At 41.5% G+C, this 15,666-nt stretch overlaps 1 protein-coding gene across 2 annotated transcripts in view; it reads right to left on the bottom strand.

Moving 5' to 3' along the window:
- Nucleotides 1-15,666, bottom strand: part of LOC108885080 (cadherin-6) — a 74,829-nt gene that overhangs the window by 24,159 nt on the left and 35,004 nt on the right. For both annotated transcript variants that reach the window (XM_018679262.2, XM_018679263.2), the window contains 7 exons: nucleotides 14,062-14,229; nucleotides 11,656-11,843; nucleotides 8,197-8,450; nucleotides 4,270-4,406; nucleotides 2,991-3,112; nucleotides 1,499-1,616; nucleotides 973-1,224 (listed from right to left, as the gene is read on the bottom strand). In XM_018679262.2, coding sequence (XP_018534778.1) covers nucleotides 973-1,224; nucleotides 1,499-1,616; nucleotides 2,991-3,112; nucleotides 4,270-4,406; nucleotides 8,197-8,450; nucleotides 11,656-11,843; nucleotides 14,062-14,229 — 1,239 coding nt within the window. The remainder of the gene's footprint in view (nucleotides 1-972; nucleotides 1,225-1,498; nucleotides 1,617-2,990; nucleotides 3,113-4,269; nucleotides 4,407-8,196; nucleotides 8,451-11,655; nucleotides 11,844-14,061; nucleotides 14,230-15,666) is intronic.

Below are 15,666 nucleotides of genomic sequence, written 5' to 3'. Positions count from 1 at the left end.
AGTAAGGCGTCAAAAATGGTCCAAAAAAGTCATAGTATAGTAAGGTGTCAAAAATGGTCAAAAATGGTCAAAAACGTCAAAAGTGGTCAAAAACGTCAAAAATGGTCAAAAAAGTCAGTATAGTAAGGTGTCAAAAATGGTCCAAAAAAGTCATAGTATAGTAAGGCGTCAAAAATGTCAAAAATGGTCAAAAATGGCCTTTTTTGGACCATTTTTGACCCATTTTTGACGCCTTACTATACTATGACTTTTTTGGACCATTTTTCATTCAGAGACACTGTTTTTAAGCTAACAGAAGTACAAATATGTGGTGCGAGAGGAAAGGACAGAGAGGACTGCAGCCGGAAAGAGCCAGATCTCAAGTCCTTCAAGGAGACGTAGTCGTAGTAATCTTCTATCATGTCTGATCCAGGTTGTGGGATTTCTAAGTGCTATGAGGAAACAACCAAACTTGCTTGAGGTTCCTGAAGAACCTCAGTTGTCTCCCTGTAGCACTTAAAAATGCCATCACCTGGATGACTGAGAATCTTCACAGACACGATACAAGAATATTACAACTGCTAGAACTGAAAGGACGTCTAGTATCACCACCAGCAGCTGTAACACTATTTAAAAATGTGCCTGTCCTTCCATCCTGCAGCACAGTGTTTCACCCCCCCAGCTGAGATGCTGTAGATCTATGCTGTTCAAATCAAATTAACATGTCAGCTCTGGTCACTGTCAGAATTATCCACCCACAGGAAGTGATGAATTGAATTAAGGAGTGAAATTCAGAGCTGTCTCTTTAACACCTGTGAGAGGTGGGTTTTTTCCCTACAGCGAGAAGCTCTGGAGTGTAGTTGAGGGAAACACTCAAATCTAATTTTCAGTGAAATGAAATTTTCAGCTCAAATTGAAAAACACATGTTTGCAAAATTGGAAGGTGCAGGTGCATTTTTTTGGGGCGGGGGAGTTCTTGCAGCAGGTACTCACTGAGCAGAATGATGACACAAAGCAGGATGGCCACCAGGGCTCCTGTGCTGAGTCCCGCCCTCGCTGTCAGCGCCTCGGTGTTGCACAGCTTCATGTTGCCCTCACGGTCGCAGGTGCACACTCTGATGGTTAGCGTGTTGGTGCTGCTCTGCATGGGGAACTCTCCATCAGAGATGACCACGGGCACATGGTAGATGCTCTTCTGCAGACTGTTGTAGCTGTTCCTCCGTGTCAGGATTCCAGCCGTGTTGTCTGGAAACAACAGCATATCCAGTTACCATGCACCGATCGATAACCTGTATGAATATTTCAATAAAGTCTACTAGAAATTACATTTGGTCTGTGAATGTTCTTTTTAGTGCTGTGAGATGAAAAACTACAGAATATCAATAAATCACAATATGTACTGTACAAGGTAGGTGTGGGTAAATTTAACAACAGGCGCACTCAAAGTGCCTTATGGGAACATTACACACAAGATGGACATTAATCTGATGAGCACGAACATCAGCGGAGAGTGTCCTACCTTTGTTATCACGGACGGAGAAGTTAGCCTTCCCAGCAGCCTCCTGTGCAAGGCTGAAGAAGAACCGGTGTCCTCCGAGTGGCTCGTCAGGATCTGTGGCACTCACAGTTTGTATCACCTGAAATGACAAATGGTACGACAGGTAAAGTAACACACTTTGGACCATGATGCTTAAAATAAGAGTGAGTTACAAAGTTGTGTGTTAAGTTACTCAAGCTGTTTTTAGTTGATCCACTGAATTAAATATCTAACAAATGTTACATAAGACTGATGAAAAATCTGTAAATCAAGGAACAGGTCATAGGTCAGGCCAGCTCCTCCCTCGGTCTAATCGAATTATTAAAGATACATCAGCACAAGCTCATTAGTGTCTGATAGTGGATCAGGGTTAACAAGCACGAAACATTCAAAAACGCATTGAAAAAAAAAGTCATCCAGTACTAAACAGATACACACCCAGAACACCTAATATCTGTCAGCATTCCCCTTGTTGTTTAAATAGACAGTATTTTACAAAATAATGTGATGGAAAGTCCATTAACTAAAGTACAAATGTTTACTCTACACATCTAACACTGTACTAAGATAACATTATTATGCAACGTTAATACATTTCAGATTATCAATAGATAATACAATCAGATAAATGATGGTTTATCATCATAGATGATGCTAAGGAGCTGTGTGTAGTTTCTTGGTATCAGCTACTCCTTTACCAGCTGCAACTTTAAAGTGATGCTGACATTATAATCTATTATATAATATATATTATTTGGAAATGGGTCATGTACTTTCACTTCAGTAATGTAGGACTTCCTAATGACTTGCTACTACCAGACGCTAACAAGCTTGTACAGTGTCTTTCTTCCCTTCTGTTTTGCTGCTTTTACTCAAGTCAAAAATCAGAGTGTGCAGCACTGCAGCTGAGGTCCAACATCTACAAGACAACAAATAACAAGTCAAAAGGTTTGGGGGTTCGGCACACTTCCTGTGAGCACTGGTAAACTATAGACAGCAACATTTGGCTCAGATCTGAGCGTGAGTACAAAATATGCAGTGGAATTGACAAGTGATAGTGAAACTGTGACGACTTGGTGTCAAGAGTATATGTCTGATGTGTCAAAGCATTTTGGGTTTTCAGTTTAGCAGAAATGGCAGGGGCACAACTGAAAAGCAGACGAACACTCTGTGTGTAGTTAATGTCTATATTCTTGCCTCTTGACATCTCTTTGACAATGGAGTGTATTTGGAGGTCGAAGCTTGTCTGAAAACTATTTCTCCACCTGAGATGTAAGCTTATGTATTTTTGAAAATATGTTCCCAGATGCAGTAGTTATCCTACACATCCAGTGCTTCTATCTTATAACACATGGCAGATTTACAGATTCCCTCTGAGGACCGCTAATTACACACTGAACTGGAAGTGGAAGCATATTCCTAATGGAGACGTCAAGATGAAGCCACGACTACTGCTGTGTGTTACCACACCAACCTGATTAGCCCGAGCGTTCTCGCACACAAACGTCTCATAATTGGTGGCAAACGTTGGAGCGTTGTCGTTGACGTCCAGCACTCTGATGTAAACAGGCACACGGCTGATCTGACGCGGGTTGTCTAGGAAACACAAAGGTAGACACAGTGAGTTTACATTAATTATTATTTCTTTACTTCCATAGTAGGTATATAGTGTGTGGGTGTAGCCTCTGCCTGTGTTTCAAAGCAAACAAATTATATGTGACATGAAAAAGAAACTTAAGAGAACTCTACCTACAGTAAATATCTCACAAGGTGTATATATTTCTTAATTGATCTCTTATCCAACACATCTTCCTAACACATCTGTATTATAATGGATCGCTTGAATTGTATTTTGTATTGTTTTTTAATCATTAAAACAAATAAAGTCTGGCAAAAGTTTTCAAATAAAAGCCACTATTCAAATAATGCAGCATGAATAAATAAAGGAAAGGTAAAAACACTAAGGAGGTGCAATTACCTGTGCTATAATGACTCCCATTATACATTTATTGTAGTGTATTTCCACAGCACTAATTTCATCTGTACAACAACAAAGTGAAGAGTTTTTTCATTTGCAGAAATAACGTTTTTAAGGAGCTGCTTAATTCCACTGGCTTCTACTTTTTTGTTTGTGGTTAAGCTGCTCTTAATGAGACTCATCATTTCCTGCTGGACATTTCACATTAAAAGCAAACCAAAACAAAGGTGAGGGATTTTGCCCTTAGAGCCCCTGGGAGGCTTTTAATGTGAAAGCTCTCTGCAGGAAGTGTTGACACTGAAAGAAGCTTTACAACAAACAAAAAAGTTTGACACCAGGGAAATCAGAGAGAGAGAAGTGAGTAGAGAAACTCAGACCAACAAAGTGGTGATCAGCTGTGGTTTTATAGATGGAAAACAAAAAGTAAACAAAAGTAGACTGGAAAAAGTTTGCCGCAATATATTAAAATGTACTTTTAAAGTGAGGGAAACTGGAGAATCAATGTGAGCTTCTTTCTACAGTTAAAGATAAATGAGGGCCCCTGCCACTTTTTGAGAATTTGTAGTGCTACTCAGGCTTGGGAACAAACACCAGCTATCAGCCAGTACTGGGTGAACTGGATGTGTCTGGTCCTAGTGCTCTACAAAACCCTCTTTTTCACTTGAACACACAACATTCAGAGGTTAGTATCTATTCCAAAAATCCAATTTGGCTGGCGGAATAAGAGGGAAATGGCTGAGCAGAAAAGTCTGCCTCCCATCCTGACTGCACTTACTGAACTCTGTGGCAATGACGGAGATGTTGTGCCAGGCGTTCTCTTCTCTGTCCAGCTCCCTGAGGATGAACACTGACCCGTTGCCTGCATGGATGTTGAACACTCTGTCCATGTCTGTGCGCCGATCAATAGAGTACCTGCACAAAACAGACACACACAGAAGAGATCAGCTTCTAAACCTTGTGCGCTCAGGCTGTGTGGAAGTGTGTCGGTGTTCCTTGGGCGGGGGGGGGGGTACAGTCACATTCACAGAGTTTCTCAGGTGTGAACGGTCACATTTACTGGTGAGTCTCGGCTAAATTGACATTCTGTGTGGTTAGAGGGGTTTCAGCAGGCAGGAGGTACTCAAAACACGCATGATGGACTTGTCTGCACTCTGCCATTATTTCCTTTCTTTGTTATTCATATCACACAAGAATGCATTAAGAAAAAAATAAGAATTTTAGCATCAATCCAGGGGGCAATTTGCCCTCAGAGAAGAGGCCAGCTTTGTTGAACTGAATGAAATTGGTTTTCATCTGCACAGAGGAGCCAAACTACAGGAGTTAATGAACAGCTTCTAAACATTTTCTGACTATTGTGTAAAGGGTCAGTTCACACTAATCACAGGAAACATATTTCTCAATTACAGTTTATGTTATTAAAGCATAGAGATAGTTACAGGTTTAATCGAGCAGGTTTGGACTGGATGCTGCTGTCGCTCTTTACAGATTTTCTCACTTGTTCTGGCACAAACCTCAAGTGACAGTCCCAATTTTCAAAACACTGTGAAATTCTCAAAATCAACAGCTCGTTGTCTTGCACAGAATTTAAATTCATAAGTACCAATGTCTTGAGCTGAGCAAGCGAAGCGCAGAGAGAGATCAAAATGTCTGATCAAAATGGATTACGCTGCTTTTCTGTTTCTGTTTAAGCGTATTAGAGTGTTCAGCAACATGCTTACTGTCACACGCAAAGTACTGCAGCCACTGTGACAAGCTTTCAAACATAAATGTTTAATATATCCAGTAATCTAGGGTGTAAGAATTCCACAAGAATTAATAACAATGCAGGCACATGAACCTCAAACTACTGCAACAATACACTGTTTGTGATTTGGGTTAACTTGCACTCTTCTCAGGCACTAACAGTCTGTCCTGTGGTGATGACAGATTTATGTAAGTGTTTGCAGACCCACACAAATACACACAAACGTGCGTGTGAGCCAACAGGTTATCCAGTCGTGTTGTTTTTCTCTGCTTCCCAGACTCCTGTGATACATCAGTGTGATTAATGGAGTAGCAGGCATCAGGAGGGCCAGCGTAAGAGGAAGGAGACCCCCGAGGGGAGACTGTGAACCGGAGCTCTCAGTGCACCGCCGCACCGCTCTCCTCTCTCCGCACCCCCACACCCCCAGCCCCTCCCTGCCGCTTCTCCTGCATCAACCATTTTAGTGTCTTTATCTAAACACTCCCTTCTCGTCTCCGCCTGCCTCTCCTACCACCTCGCCCAGACCGACAGTAACTCTAACCTCGTTAAATCTGCGTCGGCCGTGGGCTTTACTAATTGCTTTTCTAATATTCCCAATAATTCAGATGGCTGGGCCCTAACCCTTCCCCTGATTAATGACAGAGAGATAACAGCGTGCCTCGTCCTGACCGGGCATCCAAAGTGCTGCTCTCAGCAGGCAGGCAGCTGGCTGGATGGGAGGCCAGGCAGAAGGACATGGAGGGTTACAGAAATGTTAGTGATCAGCGGGTTGGGACATATTTCCTCTCTCCTCTCTGCAGAAGCCACATGACCGGCCGGCCCACCACGCTATTTTCAGAAGACGTACTTTGGGAACAAGAGTCAGTAGGCATCCAGCAGAAGTATTTCTTTCAGGATTTGTGGGTCAAAAGGCATGAAGTTTGACCTGGACCTTATTTTCATTATGGATTTATCTGCCAATTATTCTCAACAAATTTACTGTTTGACCTACAAGATGCCAGAAAATAGTAAAATATGTCCTGCACTCTTCAAAAAGCCAGCTCATTAATAGCTTCCAGCACTAAAAGATACTAAAAGAAAGCAGCAAATTCTCACAACTGACACAATGAAATTAATGTGACTTTGAAGTAACTTTTCAAACAAAAATGTCAAAGATTAATTCAATTGGAACCTAGATGAGCAAGAAATAAACATTTTTAACCAGGTTTACAAAACAATCCCTGAAGGTCCATTTATTACCTATCCTGGAACTTTCAATTTTATCAGTGATCATTGAATAGTTTGTTTTTTTTCAGAGCACTTGAAGGACTTTCTGTTTGAATAAATGAATGAGAGCTGCAAAGTATTTACTAAGTGGATCTTGAGGTGAAACTGTTGTTACCAACGTTAAGAATAAACCTTAAAATTTAGCCTAGTTTAGCCTGCACAATCAGTGAAACCATGCTTATTACATTGCCTGTGTGTGTTTGGATTTTTAAACTGGAGAGCAGATGATATTTTGAATGAATATTCAGTCTATAACTTGTTCATTTTCACGCCAAACTATTAAAAGGTTTTCAGAGTTTATTTCCAGAGTTCGCCCTTGGTCAGCTGAAGACTGGAGACAACATTCAGATTATTGCAGCATTAAAACGCTTCATTGAAAACAGGGCTAATAAAATTCTAATAAAAGAGTTGGCAGCTTTTTAAGACAGAGCGACCCATCACGCCTACGGCAGGAAAACTTGTAACTTGAACAAAACGATTTAAACAATTGAAAATTTCACCACCTTGAAAATCAGGGGTTGTCTTCCATCATAGTGACACTGGGTGACTTTGACTAATTATCTAACATCTGATGTGAAATAGGTCATTAAACCTTTGCGTTCAAGTGTGTCGGCAGATGCCCATGAACCGTACCAACGTGCACGTTCATCCTTGCTTACAGAGGAATTTGTGCATCCTGGCCTAAATGTGCGCACGTGTCTGCGAGCGTGGTGGCCAGCCATGCGAGCTAATAAAGATAACCGTCTCAGTGACTTCCTCATGCCAGGCAGCCCTCAGGCATCCCGGCGCTCCTCCTACACTGCGCGGCTTTAAATGCCACGGGGTAGCTACCTCCTTGATGATGGGCGATAAAAGAGAATGATATCATATTTGACACCTGCAATAAAGTGGTGGAACTTCAACCTTGAGAGCCAACTCCCTTAGTGCATCATAAAAATGAAAAAGTCTTTGAGACAGAGTCGAAGGCTCAGCCTCACACCCCGCTGCCATTACTCCCATTAAATAGAATCCTTGCATAATTTTGTATCTCCATGAACTGAGTTGTGTAAATGAACTTTTGTCACATCTCAGTATTCAGGAGCTTTCTGTGCGTCTCATAGGTCTCTCCTCCAAGGCCTCATAATGTATCTGAATACTGTGAATGTAGGATGAAGGACAAAAATCCATTTACTGTTCACATCAAATTTTAGATTTAAATAATTCACTTACTGGGAGCACATATACTGCATGAATATATTAAGTTCTATAAGTGTTTCATTACCACTCATAGTATTGGTGATAAAAAAATTCTAAACCCAAGGTTCTCTCACTTTCTGTAAGTTTCAGCCATTTTCCTCAGCGTTCACCTTGATTTCCTAATATGACCAAAAGCTCTGGAAAAAGCTGGTTCATTTTAATTCACAGTATCTGAACATACACTCAAATTGTTATGATGAAGTATCCCTGTAGTTTGATGCATCAAAATAAGGACAACTTATCTCAAAAATGTAATTTTTGCACATTTTAGATCTTTATCTACCAGTTATGTGTGCCTAACATTCCTGCTGACAGTTATTAGTTTGTGGATGTATTTTTCCTTGCTAGGATAAGTCCTATTTGAATGAACTGTCACGCTCAGACTTTTTATTTATTATTAAATGCACTGAATGGAAAACGTTGCTAAAAGGTCAGTAAAAGTCAGTAGTTCAGTACCTGACGAGGCTGTTTTTGTCATCGGGATCAGACGCGCTGACGGAGCCGATGACGGTGTTCCTGGCTGCGTCTTCTTTGACTTCCATCACGTAGCTGGCTCGCTCAAACACGGGCGGCTCGTCCACGTCCTCTACGATGATCTTGATGGTGGCCTCATCTCTGAACGGGCCCATGGAGAAGAAGCGAGGGTTGATGTGGACGTTCTCCACCTGGACACGGAGGCTGTACTGACGCTTTCTCTCATAGTCCAGAGGCTGCGAAACAGAGCAAGAGAAGATGTACGAGGAGGCTGTTAAACATAACTTAACATGCCATCTTTGTTTTCTTGAATTAAAAAGAAAATCCTTCTCTGATGTTTTGGCTTTTTTTTTGTCTTTGTCCCTTAATATTTACTTTGAAACATTCATTTGTATGCAGCAGCACGTTCAGCTGTTGATTTTCGGGAAAACTAATCTCCATTCAGAGCATCCTGCCACATTTAATTTCAGGTCAGATCAGGATTTTATTCATTAAACTGACAATCTTTTCCAGAGCATCTTCTAATGAGCGTCTGTGAAGGGGCTCAGTGTCTTGTTCAAGGGCACTAACAAGACACTGGATGGACACACATGGGCTGCTGCACAGATCAGACCTGTGCTCTGCTGGACATGGAAAGGCCTTTCTTTAACGGCTGAATAATGTGACTGATGTGGCATTTTGGTGGAGACTTAATATGACAAGAACACGGCCGGGTTAATTTACAAAGAGCAAGACTCATGTTGGTATTCTTACAACAGGAAATCTGATCGGTTGGTGTTTTAATGATAGGAATTTGACAGAAACTTTGTCTCAGGTGCAGTCTGAATGCATACTGTTCTGTAGCTTTTAAAGAAATGCCACATTTTCAATCAACTTGTGCTTTTCAACTTGATTTCCTGATCCCTGCCACACTCTATGAAACAATCAATCAAAGTTGCCTCTCGATGTTTGCCGGGTGACATCTGTTCATTTTGTTGTTGTTGTTCTTTTGTTCAATGAAGAGATCAGCATGCCAGATTAGTCTATATGCACAGGAGGAAATCTTGTTGTTTGCTGTGCCAGACTTAAACTTTGTAATGCAGAAAAAGATCTACTATTTTGATTTGTAAGGTTGAAGCAAGGTTGTACACATTTCACAATTTTTTATCTATGATTAAAAAAGGTTAGAAATAATCAAATAATATCACAAATGGTACTCTGTTGAAGGACACTTCTGTTGAGAACTATAGGCTTCATTCTTCTGCCAGTATGTGGTCCTGTACTAGATTTTTGCTTAGACTTTTAATGTTGGTATACAGGCTTTCATTTTACCCATTTGTTTGTTTAAAGGGAGCAGCTTTGGTTATTTTTTTTTTATGTATGATCCTGTATAATCATGTGTCTACAGTATACTGCTCTTACATCCTGTAATTTATGGACAGTGCAGGATGATTAGTAGCCTGATTCCTGCATGACTGCTAAAGTTTTCTGTCATTGTGCGTTTTAGTGGTATGTTTTTTGCTTTTATGTTCCTTTTCTGAACTACTACTACTTTTTTTTTTTTGAAGTTGTAGCCACTGAAGGTATCCCCCTATTGATGGAAATAATTGGGGAGCGGTGCATTTTAATGACTGTGCGCCCAGTGCTGAGCAGGTGGATCAGAGCGAGCTTCCTCGCACGCTGCCTACTGTACATATGAAAGGATGCGGTGTCCGTGATCGCTGGAAACAGCCCATGAAAGCTTGAAAAATCCTGATGGAACAAACCGTTTTCTGAAGCCATGAATAATAACATAATATGAGTCATTGATTTCTGCTGTTTCGTGTTAAGGCGAGGGGGGGGTGGACCGCACGTCAACGGGAGGAATATGTTGCTTTGAAGGACTGGTACAAGCAGAGATGGGACACACTCCCACTTGACAAGCCCATTTAATTAGTAGGTTCAGAATTAGGGCATGCTCACTCCCCACACACACTCTGCCTGCATACCACATCCACTACAGCACCGCCGCAGCTACAAAAGGCAATTATGTCATCTTCCACTTAATGATGGCATGATGGAAGCGATCGATCGAAGGCTGCAGAGAGGGCGCTTGATAAGGCAACTGCCAGATTTCTGTTGAATACATCAGAAGCACACCACAGCACACCACTGAATGCTGCGATCCATACTGAGCATCAATATTTCTGCTTTGGTCTCAGCTGAGAGGAAGAACAGATCTCACTCAAAACACATGTAGTGGAAGTGTGGGCAAGTAGGAATCTAATAACTCCACTGTCCATCTTCTGGCTGTCTGAGCGTATGGAAATAAAAAGTTTTCATCACTTTTTTCTTTCTCGAATGCAGCTCGTTGTTTTGTTCCTCCCTTTTTTCTTTTTGCCAATATGAGAAGTGTGATGCTTACATGCGGGGGAGTAGGTTTGGTTTGAGGGAGCACAATGAAGTCAAGGGTCCTTAAACAACAAAAGAAAGCAAAACCAAAAATTTGGTAATGTTATTTCCTGCATTTATTTTTATAAAGCCAGCAAATAACACTCAATGACCCTACTTAAAATCCCTTGTAGTTTCATTGATAGAAGGGGGTCTATTTAAATATTTTCAAAACAAAAGACACTTTGCCTTTAATCTTAAAGTAGCTTACACTGTTGGAAATTGCTCTTAATAGAAAGCAGATTACTGGCTGACTTTATTAAACAGCAACACAAGTCTGTTTGGCTATGCAGTAAACAAATACACTTGGGTTGTATTTCTAACAAAATAACTGTTTAAGAAATGTTGTTGTAGTGTTGAACCACACTTGCTGTTACCACCAGTAACCACTGGTATCCCCAGATCTACCACGACTGATCGCTAAAGGATAACAACTGTAATGTCTTTGTGTCTTGTTCAGTTCTAGCAGCCTTTTAGGAGAATATTTGCATAAAGTCTACATGTTAGCAGATTAGCAGCAGCAGCTACAGTCCTTCTGAGTGCACATATAGTGTGAATGAAACACGAGCTGTTACACAGCTTGTATAGACAGCTATTGATTAAAACAAACATCTGTTCCATCAGAAGCAAGTAAGATGGACGCCTGAAAACTGTCTGAAAATAATAAATAATTACGATAATAAATAAATTTTTTTATTTTTTTCCCCCTGTGAACATGCAATGGATATTTGTGTGTGTTTTTTACTGCTTTGTGTCTGTAGGGCTTCCTCTGAGCAGCATGACGCCAAATAGGCTGCTCCAAACAGAGGGTCAGGGTAGCCTGGCAGGCAAAGCCCAGGGCAAAACAAGACAACAAAGCATAGATAATGAGCATATCAATACTTTTATCATCTAAGAGCTTCTCTCATTTGGATTTTTGCAGAAGAGGAGACTGCAGAGACAAGATTTAGAGTAAAAAATGGGATTGAGAAGACATGCCCAGTGGAAAATACACCACCTTTCACTCATTCAGGCTCCATGACAGTCCCTCACCTTCCTCAGCACAATGACGCCGTCTTGCGTGCTCCTATTGGTAGTGATATCGAACATGCCGGGTCCATCGCTCCCAATGATCCTGTAGTCCATCTCTGCATTCTCACCAATGTCGGCGTCCATGGCACGGATCAGTCCCACCACAGACCCGAGCTCAGTTGACTCGGGCACTCTGAACTCATAGAGGGCTGCAGAGAAAAAGAATTTTCATATTTGTGATTTCATGGTCATGAGAAAGGAAGAATTGGTCGATCAGGGCGACATTGTCAAGATGTTCAGGGACAAAAAAAGAAAAGCTGGAGAGAGAAAGGCTCAGGACTGAAAGGGAGTTAGATGTTGAATGTGTGAGCAGGGCCATGACAACCAAAGTCATGTCCTTGGTATTTCTTTTCATGTCCATTTCCATTTTTTTCATACAAAGATGCAATTCGTTTTAGAGGTTAATCAATGCTTCTATTGAAATTTTATGAAAATTAAAAGCATCAACACCCTTAAATACACCCCAAATTTTAAATACGAAAACACGGCATACACCAGCCACACAACAAACACCACCACCCACACCCAATGAGCGTCACAACCTGAGCATTTTGTATGACCCTGTTGGTGAATAAAGAAATACTGTAAGTGGGTGAGTCAGAAGAGCAAGAGAGCAGGTCAGGGAGAGAGTGAGTCAGAGCCAATCAGAGAGCAGCAGTATCAGAGCCAGCTGGGGAAGGAGAGTGTGTGAAAGGAAGAAGCCGAGTGGGAGATTTAGTGCTGCAACATTTGTAGATCAGCTGTGGAGCAGACATTTCATATGCGGTAAAACATATTTCATTTCCAAAACAGACACGTGGCCTTTTAACATAAGTTGCTACAAGCGGTATTGACTCACTACTCGAAGTTTTAGGATGTAACATAAATTCTAGGCCAATTTGCTCAACATAAATTAATTGCTTCTCCTTCTTCTCTTTTTTTTCCTTTTTATTTTATAAGATGATTTCCTGGTTTGAGGCGGATAAATTGATGGCTGCCTGTCGGCCTCAGCGGCCCCGGCTGCATCTCGTATGCTTAAATAAATAGCCGGACTGCAGGAGGGAGCGGGCGTGATATACACACAGCCTGCGGAGACAAACAGCACTGACACACTAATAAAACATGCTGACAGTGTTTTGGCAACGCCTGAGTCGGCAGGTCTCCGTGACGCTGACACTTGCCTCCACACACACGTGTATACACACACACACACACACACACACACACACACACACACACTGAAAGCGACGCACCACGAGAAGGTTTCCCTAGGCTAACAGGTATTTAGCATTGGGTGGAAAAGAAGAGGCATCACTCCTGGCAGACAACAATGATATCGCTTCCTGACACTCTACCTCCTCTGGGTGTCCCATTACAATATCTCTTTCTCTTTCTCCCTCTTTCAATCTTCCCCCCCACCCTCCACCCCCCACCCCCTCCATCACAGGCTGTCTTTCTGTCGTCTGCCTCACTCTTCCTCTTTCTTCTTCTATCTTCCCCTCCTGTCACCTCCTCCATCCCTGTCCTATCTATCTCCCTCCCTTCTCTCACTGTTCATTCATTGGCGGTGGAGCTAAGATGACAGCCCCCCTCCCTAAAGCTGGTGGGTGGGGGGGGGATTGGGTGGTGGTGGCGAGGGTGATAAATGGGGGGACGGCGGGAGTTCTGTGGTCGTGTGTTGCGCCTTGCATTCGCAGGCTGTGTGCACGCGTCGCCCACTGTACAGTTGGCGCTTGCTGTTACTGAGGGGAAACACGACGACACCAGTAATCTGTCAATCTGATCTGGCTGCCGACGCCGTTTGCCAGATACACGAGAGGAAGTGAGACGGGCAGGGGAGGGGTGAGAAAAAAAAAAAAAGAGGAGACAATGTGTGAGACTGAAAGAGAGTAGGAAGGGAGTAGAAAGGAAGGATTGATGATTGATGAGTGAGAGGGTAACAAAAAGGAGGAAAAAATGCACCAAGGACATTTCCAGTGCTAAACTGAGAACATTGGTTTTATGGAGTAAAAGGGAGCAGAAGAAAGACTTAATAGCAGCAGATAGACAAAGAGAGAGGAAGAGTAGGGGAGATAAAACCCAGTGAATGTACTCTCTTCATTTAATAGGGATTACAGGGCTGATCTGATGCACTTTGCAGGACCCTTTGCTCTGTCATATGGCTCTATATTTAATTATTCACTGCCTTTAAGAGGCCCGCCTTAGTCGCACAAAACCCAGAGCTCCCTGCAATAATCCAAATTCATTTTGAAACTGACACCAGATGGGGGCTGCCTGCCTGGCACCGGCTCATACTGACAAGTGGTTTTCATGGGCTGAGGATTGGTCACTCTGTGTGTGTGTGTGAGAGTGTGCATGTGTGTGGGTTTTGCAGAAGGCTGTACTCACTCTTGGTGAAGCGTGGCGGGTTGTCGTTCACATCAGAGAGGGTGATGCTGACTGTGGTGGTTCCTGAGAGGCCGCCCATCTGTCCGGCCATGTCTTTAGCCTGGATCACAACCTGGTAGTTTTCTTTGACTTCTCTGTCCATGCCAGGCAGGGCTGTCTTGATCAGGCCTGAGGAAAAATACACAGATCCATAGAGAGATTTCATTGTAAAACACTATCCATCCAGTCAATCAAGTTTAGTTAGATAAAGGGCTAGACATAAAGGAGGAGATTCATTTCATTTTTTCATAATTTGCTATTTTATTACATTAAAAAATGAGTACATCAGTAGTTATTCTAAAAAAATGGTCCAAAGCAGGAAAACAAAAACAGAGAATAACACAAACCATCTTAGAGAAAAAAATCCATTCACTGTACACAATTCACTCTGAAGTTAACCACTTATTTTTATGACTCTGGTGTATAATCAGCAGCTCATTTGCCCATTTTTCTCTTCATTTTGTGTAACTGAAAGCATTTTCTGAGAAGTGCTCAGCACAAGAGGACCTTGTGAACTCGTTGACCCTTCGACTGCGGTCACCAGTGTCGTTTTGCAGCAGCAAACATAACTTTTAGAGTGTGAGTGGGAACATTAAAATCTGAGTGAATATCAGTTTGAACTTGCTCCTTTTCAAAAAATCAAGGTATTTTTATATTAAAATCGATAAAAATATGAACTGATAATCTTTAGTTATGCAGGATATTATTTTACAATGTGCTTAGCTAGATTTGAAAGTCATTCACTCCACTCTAACTGCATTCTACATAATATTTGTATAAACAGTATAAGTGCATATACCTGAAATTAGCCCACTTATCAGTTGACAGATAAATAACACTGTATTTTGATCATCTATGAATTATTAAAGTAATTTTTCAAGAAAAAACTCCCCAAAATCTCTAGTTATAGCTTCTCCATTGTGAATATTTTCTGCTTTTCTTTGTTTCATATAATCTTCAACTGAATCATCTTTAAGTTTGGGACCTTTTAGGACAAAACAAGACCCCTTACCCTTGACTTTGCAAAGCTGGGGTGGACATTTTTTACTATTTTCTGGCATTTTTTGAAATGAAAATTTGATTAATTCACCAAGACGACAATCAGAGGATTAATAGATAATGAAAATGACTGTTAGCTGCAGCACAAATATGGCATAATCATACTGTATGCAGCTATATGTCACCTAGCTACAGTACGAACAGAACCAGAAGTATGTAGAGCTCTTTAACTCAGCAGTAGGTCATTTTTAAACGTATTTCAGACTGGCAGGTTTGTGAACAACCTTCATGAAATCACCCTGCCACATGACATAAAAATAATGAACTGTTTCCACAGGTGGACTGCATATATCTAAAAATCCCTGTGACTACCTGAGAGATTTCTAAAAATAAGCCTGTCCACATCAGCTGTATTGAATTAATGATATTTCATTTTTTAGATTTATGCATCTACAGGCCAGATAATTAAACCACTAAGAACATTTTATTACTGAAAGGTCAGTGCTCTTGCTCAGTATGCGCAGCAGCACGGGGCTCAGCGGCCACCCAGGAGCACATTTCGGTGTC

This window comes from Lates calcarifer, linkage group LG24 (assembly GCF_001640805.2).
Source record: "Lates calcarifer isolate ASB-BC8 linkage group LG24, TLL_Latcal_v3, whole genome shotgun sequence".
NCBI classification, from domain to species: domain Eukaryota; kingdom Metazoa; phylum Chordata; class Actinopteri; family Centropomidae; genus Lates; species Lates calcarifer.
Note: the sequence above shows the minus strand (reverse complement) of the source record. Positions and strands in the feature narration are given on the sequence as shown.